The 14,212-nt window shown below is 37.5% G+C and overlaps 1 protein-coding gene across 1 annotated transcript in view; it reads left to right on the top strand.

Moving 5' to 3' along the window:
• Positions 1-256: 256 nt before the first annotated feature.
• Positions 257-14,212, top strand: part of LOC113169574 (angiomotin-like) — a 39,778-nt gene continuing 25,822 nt past the window's right edge. Inside the window, 3 exon segments of the mRNA XM_026371098.1 lie at positions 257-537; positions 8,795-8,974; positions 12,761-13,751. Coding sequence (XP_026226883.1) covers positions 8,938-8,974; positions 12,761-13,751 — 1,028 coding nt within the window. The 5' untranslated portion in view covers positions 257-537; positions 8,795-8,937.

The raw sequence follows: 14,212 nt of genomic DNA, 5'->3' as shown, positions 1-14,212 counted from the left end.
GTTCAAACCTATATACGTAGTTTGTTGTCGTAGGCTATTGGTTAGCTAGGATGGCCTGGTGCGCATATGTTTGGTAATAATTCGTTTAAAAAAAAAGAAGAAGAAGAAAGAGAAGGGGGAATTTCCCAGTGCATGGATTTTCCCTGCTCCAAAAAACTTTTTCCTCCAGTTTCCATTGGCTAGAAGAAAGTGGAGGGGGAGGGGGTATAGACATTCCTCTCATACTGCAGTCCCGGAGAAGGGGGGGGGGCTTCCTGCAACTCCTCCTGTAACGTTTCCCTTTTCCACGGCTCAACATGAAATTTGCAGGGACGTACGAAAACTTTGTGGCCGCAAACAAGCTTCTTTTCACGGAGAAAGGCTTACAACACGCCGACACCGATGATTAGCCGGCGACCGCGTGTTCTGACATTGTAGATGGGGATTTTGTAAGGCGAAAAAAACTCGCTCTAGTATCGCAGGAAAGGAGAAAATTAACAGAAGAGGATGTTTTACCGAGCTTAATGGTCGAGAAAACGGAAGAAGCTCCCTTGAAAGGTAATACTGCATTTATTGAGGAGTAGTTACGAAGTTATAAACTTTAATGCAAGTGTTTAGGTCTAGTGTTGAACTGTTTTCTCTCTCCTGTTAGAGTTGTAGGATTGGGGTACTGGAAGAGATGGGGCAAGGTATAGCATAATCGAGGAGGACTGGTTGACGCAAAAAGTTAGGTTCATTTCAGGTCCTTTTAATGTCGCGGATAACGGACCTCGACACAACACCGATTTCCTCAATTTCTTGTTTTGCTATAATTATATAGTTAAAGAAAAATGGCCGCCACAATTAAAACTCAGTTGTATGTTCCAGTATAGCTGTTCATCTTTTTCTTTTGTATCTTGAGGTCAACCAGATGAAAACCTTTAGATATGTTAAGATTCAAGATCGTGCTTTATAATCTTATCTAATACACATGCCAATCACACTGGTTTCATATGCCATTTGATGACAGTAAAATCATCACTTTGTTCACTATTCTTACAAATTCTGTAAGCTGTTCAACATGTGCTGTGTTTGTGACTGCATTCAGGTTCTAAAAGCCCTATTTCCAGATTTCCAGAATTTGATAAAATTTAGAATTTGACCCTATAAAATGTAAATAAAAGTAGAACACAGTGAATTGCAAATAATTTGAAACCCATTTTCTCTATAAATAGTAGGATGATAACATACTAAATGTGTACGTTGTTTATATATGGTCATTTTGAAAATGATGGACAAGGTCAACAGAAGACTGGGAAGTTCTATCTTCCAAACAAACAAACAAACAAAAAAAAACATATTTGAAATTTATAAAACAGGTCCACCTCTTGCAGAGAGGAAAACTGTTGTACTCTGAGAAGTCAAAATTAGATTTAAAAAAATAAATAAATAAAACTTAAGGACACTGGTTTTAAGGTTAAAGAAGAACCATCCTGCTTGGGTTAGCATGTTAAATGTAGCCACATCAGCGGCACAGTAATACTACAAAGCTGATGTGACTAATGTTAGCTTCTCTCAGACTTCAGAGCATGACAAGTCCAGAGCGGCACAGTCAAGATCGCCTAGAGACATTGTGTGAAACTTTTAAAACTATAACCTCAGCTCTTTCTGCTGCTACACCAGAATCTCAGTGATCCTGTTGCTGTGTCTGTGTGACTCAGTGTTTTTTTTCTGAACTTTAATTATGGCTGCTTGCTGTGATATACATGGTTTTCAGCATAAAAATGTATGAGCACATTTTAGGAACTTCAGTGCATACCTTTTAAGCCCCAAAATGGCATAATAGTGGCACAGAAGTGCTAAGCTACATTAAATAGATTTAAAATGAGTATTGACCAAAAGGAAATTGAAGAAGTAAATGAGTAAATATCTGGGTGTCACCTTGAAACTTAAACTTAATTTTGATGCCTATGTTAGAAAAGTCCTATTATTGGTAAATTATAGTAGTCCAGTCAAGAAGTAACAAATGCACTGATAAGTTTTTCAGCTTCATTTTGAGGATGTCACAGGATGCTCCTAATTTTAGCAACATTCCTTAGGTGAAAGAAAGTAGTTTTAGATATTTCTTTTATGTATGAGGTAAAAAGGAGATGGTATCTTGTCAAAGATAACTTAACAGTATTACCTGAGGCCAATGCTATGTCATCTAGACATCATGTCTCTGAGGGAATATCCTCTGTTTTGTCAAAATTGAGGAGTAGAAAATTAGGACATCCAGGTTTTTTATGTCTTTTAAGCTTGTTAGAAGTTTGACTAATTGATTTGTTTTTTATTTGGTTTAATTAATAAATATAGCTGGGTGTCATCTGCATAGCAATGGAAATTTATAGTGTTTCTTAATAATATTGTCTAAGAGAACTATATATAAAGTTAAAAGAATTGGTCCAAGCACATAACCCCGTGGGACTCTGTAAATAACCTTTGTGTGCATAGAAGACTCTTATTTAAAATGAAAAAAATGGAATTACATGTACATTTAGTCATTTGTATCAAGTGTCATTTGCAGACACTTTTAGCCAGAGGGATTTACAAGTGAGGTACAAGGCAAGCAAAATATCTAGAAAGATATCTGATGCTAAAGAAAACTGGTAGTGACTGCTGTTAGTGCTGTTTCTGTACTATGATGTACTTTATGATGTATAGGTCATTCCTGCACAGGTAGTCACATAAGTGCTTTGAAATGACCTTTTTAAGGACTTTACAGATAAAAGCCAGATTAGATATTGGTCTATAATTTGCCAAAACCTTAGTCAAGATTAGGCCTTTTCAGTAGAGGTTTGATTACAGCTACAAACCTGTGGTGCATAGCCTGTTTGTAAAGACCAAGATCAAAGCACCTCAAGTTTTTTATTGGGGGTGGGCAATATACTCAAAATTCATGTTTCAACCTTCAAGATTCAAAAACTTTTCAAAGGGAGATTTTTTTTCCTGTTACAGTTGCTCTCAGTCAAAAAGGAAAGGAAAGACCACAACCAGAAAATACCAAAATAACCCCTGAAACACAAATACAAACCAACACCAATAGAAAAAATAAATCAATAAGGTCAAAGGGAATCTAAACTTGACATTGGTCTCTGGTTGAACATGTTTCTCTGTCCAGCCAGCACACTGTGTAGTAGGTGGGAGGGATTGTCCAGGATTAAGAAGAGTTTGGACAGCATCCTCCCCTGAGCTACAACATGTAGAGGGCCCAGCGTCACGCACAGAACATAGTGTATTTATTTAATTCAGACAGTTTGCACTGTAAAAAGAAGCAGTGTGACTATCTGTGTCTCTCTCCACTTTCCCCCGGCACACGTCACAAAAAAAAAAAAAAAAAAGAAAAGAAAAAAAGAAAGCTGGACCAGGCTTTCAAAAACAATCAAAGGTAGAGCAGAAATCAGATTATTCATCTGTTGCATGCATACTTGGATTTCCAGTAACCTGGCTACTTAAATATATATAAACTTCCCAATCCCATAAAAACCTGGTGCTGCCTTCACAAAGCTGTGTAAGCCTAAAAGTTGCTCTTAGTGATGAAATTCAACAAATTCTTAGAAATAATAAATTTCTTAGGAATACTACATTTCCCTTTAAAGTTAAGACTAACTCTTAGCAAAGATAAACATGGTTTACAAACCCCTTAAAAGAACTCCTAATGTGAAAACCTACGTAAGGAGGAGGACTTTTAGGAAGCTTGAGAGTTTCTTACACAGAGGACAAAATAGTGGAAGAACAGAAAAGAAGAAGAAATAATCTCCAAACACTGAATGACGGAATGGGCGATAACGCACAGTGTAGATCACGAAGGGGTAATGCGTGTGGTTGATCTCATTACAGATGTGCTGTCATAACACCTTTTTATGGCAATCTCCAAGACCCACATGAAGCCATTTTTGTTGTCTGCTATATATTATATGCTGATTACTGACCAGTCTATTTTAGTAGTTCTCAGTGAAAACTCACCCAAATTCTCCCCAAATGAAAGATGTTATGTTAAAATATCTTAATTTTCTGATCTTGGGGTGATGATAATAACAATAATAATGTTAACAATAAAGCAAGCACTAGGCAACGGTGGAATTGAAAAACTCCCTAGGTCTCCTAGGAAGAAACCTCCAGCTGACCCAGGATCAAGTTAGGCAGTCATCTGCCTTGACCGGTGGGGTGAGGGGAATATATAGGCAAGTAAAACTAGTAACAATAAACAAATATGACAACTATAATGAACTAAATACCCTTGGAAAATAAATGAGCTTTGTAAAGTAGCTTATCTTTACTAGGATTTAGTATTAACTTTACTTCATGAATACGTTTGACTATGGCCGCTGGAATCCCTAACTTCAGGTTTCTGACTATAGAGCTGCCAATTACAAGAGTTGGTTTCTCTGTGGTTGGAAATGTGAACCTTGGGTGAGTGTCACCCAGCTGCCCTACAGAATAACATCAATACAGAAAACTCAATATACTGTATATACAATAACAGCAATACAGAGTACATACAATACATCAATACAAAGTATGTTAAATGAATGAAAATAGGTCAAGAACTATAGTCTAGGTTGGAATGGCAGCAGTTGTCATGTTGTCAAGAAATTGTCAGTTCCCCCACCCCTTACAGAAGGAGGAGGAAAGACTGATGGTCACAGGTAGAAGGGACCTCCGGTGGAGTTCTGTGACACTTAATGTTGATCAGTCTCTGGCTAAACATGCTCCTCTGTCCAGCCAGCACACTGTGTAGTGGGTGGGAAGGATTGTCCAGGATTGAGAGGAGTTTGGACAGCATCCTCCTCTCAGCTATGACATGTAGAGGGTCCAGCACCAGCTCCACCCCCAGAACAGAGCCAGCCCTCCTGATACAACACGTGTTTACATATACTATAATTTATTGTCATTTATGTAGCATTCTGGTAATATTTTGATGTGATGTATGTAATGGAAAACTAAAACAATTTGAAGTCAAACAACTGCACCTGATGAGTGATCAACCATCTCATCACAAACTTACTATAGACCACAAGCTAAGTTGCTGACGAGCCATGCAAAGTTGGCCTAAGTAAAATTATTTTATTTTGTCAGAATTTGTGCTTTTCATTTATGTGACCTATTTTACTTTTTACTATACTGTATAAGAAATAAAAGTGTGTGTGAATATATGTAAAAGACATAAATCAAAAAACAATTTTCTTATATAAAACTTGTGACAAAGATGCAAAATATCTGAACTGAGAAAAATGCAATGTCTCTATTGTCATACCATGTTGATACTTTAGGTGAGTTATAAGGTTAGCTGTCCTGACTATGTACTTAATAGCAGTAAACATTTTGCATCTGACTTGTAAAGTTTCTCTTCAAAAACAGAGCGTACTGTTCCCATGCTCAGCCTCATAAAACCACAGGACATGTCAACATAAAGTAGGTCTAATTCAAGAGCAATATAATATCAAAATATCAGATGTTTTATGAATTCCTCATTTGCCCCGGAAGTTGTTCAGCTCCTCCATCTTGAAGGACATCCTAAAGCCTCTTATTTCATTCTGAGGAGGGAGAAGCGATGTTTGAAGAGAGATAAGTGAGGATACACAAAACAATCCTTCGCAATTGTTTACCAGACTGTCACGCACATTTTTGGACACATGTTGGTGATTGGCTGCAGCTGATCACACAGATCTGAAACCACATCACAACACAGGCAAAGTTTTATACTGACATACAGTTACAACATTAGAACAGAACCAATATAAGAAAAACATGTTTTTTCCTAATTTTGTTTTTTAGATATTTCATCTGGATGTAGATATTTAGTTCTCTGTGACAAAAAGCTGTGAACAACTTTCTTTAGACTCTAAAATATCTCTCATTAACATCTGTAATTTACTATTATAAAACATCTGTGATTTACTATTTCCTTCCACCCCTCCATGTATCTTTAGTGGGATTGACTAAGATGCAAGGAAAAGATGCAAGTGAAGGAAACATGGAGGCAATTAAGAAAACTGGGATTCCCCCTTTAATGCATCACACAGGAGGGATTATACATTTTGGGGGGATACTGCTTGTGAGCTTAACTACAGGTCTTATTTATTTTTACCTACCTCTAATTGGTAAATGGTCTGCACTTATATAGCGCTTTTGTACCTAACTGGCACTAAAAGCGCTTAATTAAATTCTTTGAATTACAGTATATGCTATATATACTATATAGTGTTTGTCTCTTTCTCCTTCAATGTTATTATATATTATTATAAACACTATTGTTTTGATTGGATATTTAAGTTTTATTGATAGAGTGGTACAGATTAGCCTGAAACCTGCTTTTGACTGCTTTATCTTTTTTGTGATGTTAGCAGTTACCAGTTTGATGATCCTGAGGAGTAATGTTCTCAACAACACAACTTATACTACTGTTTGCACTAGTGTGTGTGTGTGTGTGTGTGTGTGTGTGTGTGTGTGTGTGTGCATGAGACGTTTTGCCATTAACCTGCATTTTCTTTATATTTAGCTCAAATTTATTTTTTATCCAAATACAGAATAGAAGATTAAAATTTACCCAACAGGACACCACCATCTTGTTAAAGTCACAAGCAGTGAGTAGGGAAGTTACAGTCTTTAGGATCCCATTGACGGTTGGCAGAGTAAATGTTGTAAAGCAGTTACACTAGCATAGAGGTATGAAGGAGTGGCTCAGTATTGAATGGTCTCTAGATCTACTTGTCTCCACCCAGCCTCACCTGTCAGAGTGAGGGAAGAGGAGTAGAAGGGGAAATGGGGTGGAAAATTGAAAGAGGGGGTGAGTTGCCTTTAACCTACAGAAAGCAGTTAGATGTTATTCTAACACAGACACTGAGTGAATCAAGACAAACATTGGATTACCTCCTTGGTTTCTCAAAACTGGATTTCAAAACGAACGAGAAACTACAGAGGTAGGAGCAATTGAAAAAGTAACACAATAATTCACTTCTATACAGTAATTGTAGAAACATGGTAGAATGTGTGATTAGAGGTATTTAGAATGCTCATGGGGAAAAAGTTGTATTTTCATGGTCGCCTGCATAATTGTCCTCTTCCAACAGAAAGAGATACCAAGAAATTATGCCTTAAGTATTGTATGTCTTTGAATAAGATTACAATGTTGTTTGATTTTGGTATATTCACTGTATTGTCCACTTTTTCTATACTTTATATATTTCTATGTCTTTCTCGCCATCATATGACAGTTTATCAATTTATAATCGCCTCTGCCTGCTCAGTAGACTGACCTAATTTTAAAAAACCTGCTGAAAACAGATCTCTTCCCATCCTTCTCTGCACTTAAATCTTAAAACAAATAATTAAATGAATCTTGCACTTACGCTTTATGAAACAGAAACAGTTCTTCATAGAGCACTTCTCTTTAAAGTTCTTCTCCTTGGCTTAGATATTTTGCTTGACTTGTACCTCATTTTTAAGTTGCTGTGGATAAAAGTCAACTGACTTAATGTAAATGTAAAAATACTAGGATTTACAGTTGCAAGAAAAAGTATGTGAACCCTTTGGGATTAGGTGGAGTTTTGCATAAATTGGTCATAAAATGTGCTCCGATCTTCATCTAACTCACAACAATACAAAAACACAGTCTACTGAAAATAATAGTACACAAACATTATATGTTTTCATGGTCCAACCAGTTGTCACAACCAAATCCTATTCATAATTAGCTGTCTCTTGCCTTAAATGTCTCTTCTATCCATCACATTTTCCACAGGTTTAGGTTGTTTATCCTTTATAATATCACATTTCTAATCTTAAAATGTGGTATGAATCAAATGTCTCACACAATGAGCAGAATAAAGTTCCATATTCCAATATTATTTTCTCCAGCAATTCCTAAACTAAAATGTTGACTAGTGTCTGTACACATCTACATCACCTTTAGGAACTGATGAGGTGGTAGGAATGCCATATCTCGTTAATGCGAAATGCATGTGTTTGCTCCACAGTGTAGGTGACTAGTTTGTACATTGTCTTGCTTGGAAATGGAAAACAGAACTATATAGAGCTCTGTAAAAGGATCCCACAGAGTCAGTCTTAGGGTGGACGGCCTTCTGCATTTGAGTTGGGTTGACTGTAGTAAATAGAGCATGTCCCATGTTTTAGGGGATTTACAGAACAAATTCATCTAGTCTAATAAGTTTTTACTAAACAAAAATTGATTGATCATTACAAATAATTACACCACTTGACCATGGGAGAAGGTGCATGACTGGGTATAAAGGAAGGAATTCACATCAACTCAGTTTTATTTATGTAGCGCCAAATCACAACAAGAGTCATCTCAAGGCACTATAATATAAAGTTATGTTTTTAGCGATGTTTTGACCTTACAAAAGGGAGCTCAGTGTACGACAGAGGTCCCCCCGCAAATCAAATAGAAAGTCTGAGAATTCAGTTAAAAACTCAGAGTAAGGGACAGGAGAACAGTACACAAGAACAAACAGAACTGTTTTTTGACTTTTCCAGTTTGGATCAACAATGAGGCTCTCAATTGAATTTAAAACTATGTTTAGATCTAAGTCTAGTTACTCCTAGCTACTCCTCCACCTAGACCTGTACTTCTAGGAACATTATAATTAATATGACTTGTGGAAGTTGATTCATTCCGACTGACTTATTCCTTCTGCTGTACCAAGGTTTCAGTAAGCCAAAACAAGTGTATTTGATGGTCACTTATCAAATCATTTATTAACAGGGCAGTGAAAACATCTTCTGCAGGGTGTCTGTGTCTATGAAATCTTTACCAGTGTGTGCATATCTACAGCACCTTTAGGGCCACAGAGACGGTAGAAAGACCATAACTTGGAACTGGATAACCTCCAGCTACAAGAATATCATCAACACTGCCTTCTCTCTTGTCAGACCTGCTGCAGCATCTCAACATGTACAGAGGATCTCCTGCCATTAATGCCCCTAGAGGAGCACAGTGAAAGCAGTCATACAGGTAGGTATATAAGGGAAGACCTCTGAGATCTGGGAAAGGCATTTAGGTAAATAGAAAAGAGGGAGGAGACGGCCTTTCCCAGAAGCAAGTAGGAAAGAGGGAAAACAGCCTTTATCATATATATATATATATATATATATATATATATATATATATATATATATATATATATATATATATATATATATATACACATACACACACACACACACACACACACACACACACACACACACATATATATATATATATACACAACTTAGATAATAGCACCTTTTTTTAGAACCCACCCATTTTAGCAAAAGTAATGGAACATGTGACTGACAGGTGTGATTTGTTGCTCAAATAAAAAACAATAAATGTCTACGCTCAGTTTCAGATTTGGGCTTTGCCTGGTCAGACCGCATTTAAAATCAGTCACGTAATGCATGAGGCATTGCACAAAGCCACATTGGCCATAGCCAGTACAAGTTGCTTAAATGATTCAGATGATCAAAAAATGTATTAGACAAATATAACCTGAATGAAATATTTTCTATATCTACACTACTGCTCAAAAGTTTTTGATCACTTAGAAATGTTATTGTTTTCCAAGGAAACACACACAAAATTAGTCTGTTCTAATTTTAAACTGTTCTCAGCTGAGCAACACAATTGCGAAAGGGTTTTCTCATAATCAGTTAGCCTTAAGATTAACTTGAAGTAGCAGCCATACCAGGAGATTAATGCAGAGAACTGACAATTGCTAATAATAGGCTTCTGTGCAAAATGTAGATCATTCTTTAAAAATCATCTGATTAATTTTAATTGTTTGTGAAATTGTTTTTCTTTGGAAAGCAAAAAAATATGCAATTGCTCCAAACTTCAGAGCAGTAGTACATTTCTATGTATATATACTATATATACTATATATATTGCTCAAATTAGATTTTGGGAAGATAGATAGATATGTCTCTCCAGCTTGCAGAGATCTAATCATTTGTTGTCTCAAACTAAAGCTGATGATTATCTCATATGATTTTATTTACCTACAGATGTTACGGAAAAAAGCGTCTTCCTCCTTGAGAATGAGAAGAATAACAGAAAGTGCTAGATGTAACAAATTCCTTACTCTGTAATAAAAAAAAGTACAAATTAATTATCTTTTAACAATCAGTGCTGTCAAATGAAACCACAGCTCTCCCCAAACAAACTGGAAACAGCCCAAGTGTAAAACAACAAGTAATATTTATTTTTGTCAATTGTTTCTCAAGACTGGAAAGAAGATCATGTTACAGCTCTTGCTGAATTACTTGAGTTGAGTTACTTTTGGGGTTTTATTGGATCTAATAGAAGAGAGATTTCACTTACTAGGAATGTATCTTTGCAGTAAATACATCTCAAGTGGTTTCAACTTGACAGCGCTGAATGTACTGTAACTAAAAAATTCTCCTTTCTTCTTTCTAATCAAATTTCTTAGAGCTGTTAGAAGATGAGTAGCACTTGGTTTTATTTTCTTGTCAGTTTGTGTAATTCTCTCTTTTGTGCCATAGTTAATGGGTTATCATCTAACAGATTAAAAGTAAAAATTATTTCTCTGCTCTTTGTCTCTTTGGCACTTATCCCAAGGTTCAAAAAGCATGTAATCTGCATGTTCAATACATCTATATAGCCTGACAGAAAGCTATGCTTTGTCACTAATTTGATGTCACCTTTGTGTTTAAACAACATCCAGAATTTAAGAGGACACTGAAGTATCTATGCTGGCAAAAACTCACATGCAAGAATAGAAAATGTATCATCCCGCCAACCTGTTTTTGGACTGACTTAACATGGCTGACGTTGCAAAATTTATTTTGAGTAAAATTACAAATGATTCTTTGTTTGCATCTTTTCTAAATTAAGAATTTTGTGTTGTTCTGTAGCTTCTTCCATTTATCAGACACAATTATATCCTGAATAAATAGCCAGAAGAATTTCTGTAAGCTGTTTATACAAACCTGATTTGCAGAAATTAGAATGACATCATATATTAAAAACACTGCTCAAAGAAAAGATGTTTAGTGTTTTCACTGAAAATTGATTAATCTGCTTCATTTGATCAGGTTAAGTTTGACACTGCAACACATTAAAAAAGTTGGGACAGAGGAATGTTTACCTGTGTCTTTTAATTTTCCTTTTAGGCAGATTTTTAGATTTTTTAGGAAGTCAGGATGCTAATTGTGGTAGTTTTGCAAGTTAAATACTATTCTTGGATACAAGACTTTGACTTTGTGTTTTGACAAATGTGTCATACGTTCTTGACACTACGTGTAATATGGGATGGCTTGAAAAGCCAGGATGTTAGTGTAATATGAAAACTGGCATTGTCTTGCTGTACTGTTCACTAATGTAATAGAGCTTCCTTGCATAATATAGTTTTAAGATTGCATTTATGGATGTAGTGTTTTAAGTAGTTTTAGCTAAGTACTTAGCCTGTCTGGCTATATTCCTCATGGTAGCTTGACAAGTTTCTCGTCTTTACTTACTAAGATTTCCCTTAATCTTTTAACTTTTATGTACTGTAGATGGTATTCCTTTCAATTTGGCATAAAGTAATTTGGTTTTAACTGAAAATTTTCATTAAAAAGTCTGACCTGTCTTGGTTTGCAAAGACTCAATCTTTAGTGAGGCTCTATTATCTTTCAATTCAGTTTATTTATTTAGAAAGTCTAAGATCTTACAGAGAATAGCAGTATTTAGAATTATGTAGAAAACCTAAAAAATCCCACTTTAGCAAGTACTAGGCAACAGTGGAGAGGGAGAACTTTCTTTAACGGAAGAAACTCCAAGGAGAACCAGTCTCGGGGTAGGTGGCCATCTGCCTCAACCGGTTATAGGGTGAGTAGAAAGACGAGAGACACAAGAACAACATGACTTAGATTTTGTTTGCTTGCCTTGTTCCTCACTTGTAAGTCGCTTTGGATAAAAGCATCTGCTAAATGACTAAATGTAAATGTAAACAACAACAACAAGCAGCAAAAACTCTGGGCAGGTTGGTAGGGCCTGTAACTGCACAATGAAAACATATAACTTATATAATATATAACAAGAGATCAGGGATATGTGTAAAGACGTACAGACAGGATGAATATGATTTGTCCCAAACTCTATAATTGTTCATCAGTGAAAACACTGGCAGTCTTTTCTTTGTACTTTTCACATATAAATAAAGGTTTGAGCAAATTGATACATTAAAGATTTAGGTTTACTTCTTACTTTTAGTTTAACTTTAAAAAGGGGCTTGTATTTATTCTTTCCACAGGCACTGCAGCCGTTGTTTAGTCTTCAAACCACAGAAGTCTTAGTGCAACCAAATACAAAACAGAATCAGTTCAGCATTATTTGCACTGAGACCTTTTCTTTTCAGTTTCACAAAGCTCAAGTAAATAATATTCAAGTTTAAAATGTTTTCAAGGGTTCAGGGTTGGTGGTTTGGCTCCTCTGTTTTTTTCAGAAATTGTCCTTCTTCCAGTCTTGTTCTTTTGTACCACCAAATATAACTGGATCATCCATTGCTTTGTTTGTCTGGGGGTGGTGGATGGTTCAGTATAATCTCTGATCTTATTTATTTTTGTACCTTTCCCTTTCCTCTTCACTCTTGTTTTCTGCAATAACAGTACTCTTCCTGCTGTTTCTGTCAGTATCTTAGATTGTTTCTCTGCCACTCCTTCACATTCAGTCATATAAAACAGGTTCTCATTCTTTGATACTGCTTTTCTATCTTCTTTCTCTCCCTCTTTCTCCTACTTCTCCGGAGGAGTGTAGACCGTGGACGAAGCTTGTCCTTTCATGAGGTGCGTGGCCAACGTGAGACAGAGATGAGGGCTGCAGCTGAGGAGTCATCCAACAACAGTAACAGTGTGGGAGGTGGTGGCAGCACTGTCCTGCAGCGACTCCTTCAGGAGCAGATGAATCGGAATTATGTGCTGCAACAACAGCAACAACAACAAGGAGGGGGAACTGGAGGGGGAGGAGGTTACACAGGACAGGGACAGGTTGGCACCTCTGATGACCACTCAATGACGCCCCACATTGCGCGACAGGAGCCTCAAGGACAGGAGCTGCAGGCGGACAGTGGCCTAGAGAAGCTGGGCTCCACCAGAGTAGGGGGTGGAAGCAGTGTTGGAGGCGGGGGGTTAGGGACTGGAGGAGTAGGTAGTAGCGGAGGCGGTGGGGGTGGCCAAGGGCAATGCCCAAACCCTGAGGACCTCCCTACATATGAAGAAGCCAAAGTGCAGTCACAATACTTTCGTGGCCATGGCCCTCCTCCTCAGTCTCAGCAGCAGAGCAACCAGCCCCAGCAGCCTCCTCTTCCTTCCTCAGTGGGTACCACATTCTATGTCACTGGGGTAACCAGCACCAAGGTACGTACTGAAGGTCGCCCCACTGTGCAGCGAGTGAGTGGCGCAGGCAAGGTGCACCAGGATGATGGGCTGAAAGATCTGAAGCAAGGACATGTTAGGTCTCTTTCTGAAAGACTTATGCAGCTCTCCTTGGCTACCAGTGGCGTGAAGACCCATGCTCCTGTCACCAGTGCCCCACTCTCCCCCCAGCTTCCCTCTACAGGGTCTCCAGGTGACTACTACAAGCCGCACCATCGCGGCCCACCCCCAGACTACCCTTTCAAAGGTGTGGGCTCACCTACTAAGCAACAGGAACCTGGGGGCCATTTATACCAGGAACACAGAGGGAGGGAGCCCTCAAGGGAGGTGCCTCATGTTCGATACCAGCCCCCACCTGAATATGGCTCATTCAGGTAAGAATGCATGCATGCACACAACACATGTCATGTCATCATACATGTATATCACACCTCTGAGAACCCCTTGTGAGGTGAAATACAATGACGGTGAAGAGGCTCTGTTATCTACATCTGAAAATAAAATGCAAGTGGTTCCTGTAGTCTGCCACTTTTCTTGTTGTCCTTAATTACTCCTGCACCAGCTTTGGGGTTTCTGCCTCAAAATTGGTAGCAATATGTCGATAAAGATTCTCTGTCATCCATGTAAGGTTATCTGGAAGATGAGCCATGGACACTTGATTATCTTCTTTTTAGGTTAAAACATTGACCCTTCTTCAATCTGAAACATTTTGTTAAAGGACATATCTATCCTCCAGGTTAGTTTTATTTTACATGTGCCTGAATAGGCTCATTAGTAAATCAGGCCATTGGAGAAGTTAGTTGTTAGTTTTCTATTTTTATATATCTATGTGTTG

The sequence above is a fragment of the Anabas testudineus genome, chromosome 14 (genome assembly GCF_900324465.2).
Source record: "Anabas testudineus chromosome 14, fAnaTes1.2, whole genome shotgun sequence".
NCBI lineage: Eukaryota > Metazoa > Chordata > Actinopteri > Anabantiformes > Anabantidae > Anabas > Anabas testudineus.
Note: the sequence above shows the minus strand (reverse complement) of the source record. Positions and strands in the feature narration are given on the sequence as shown.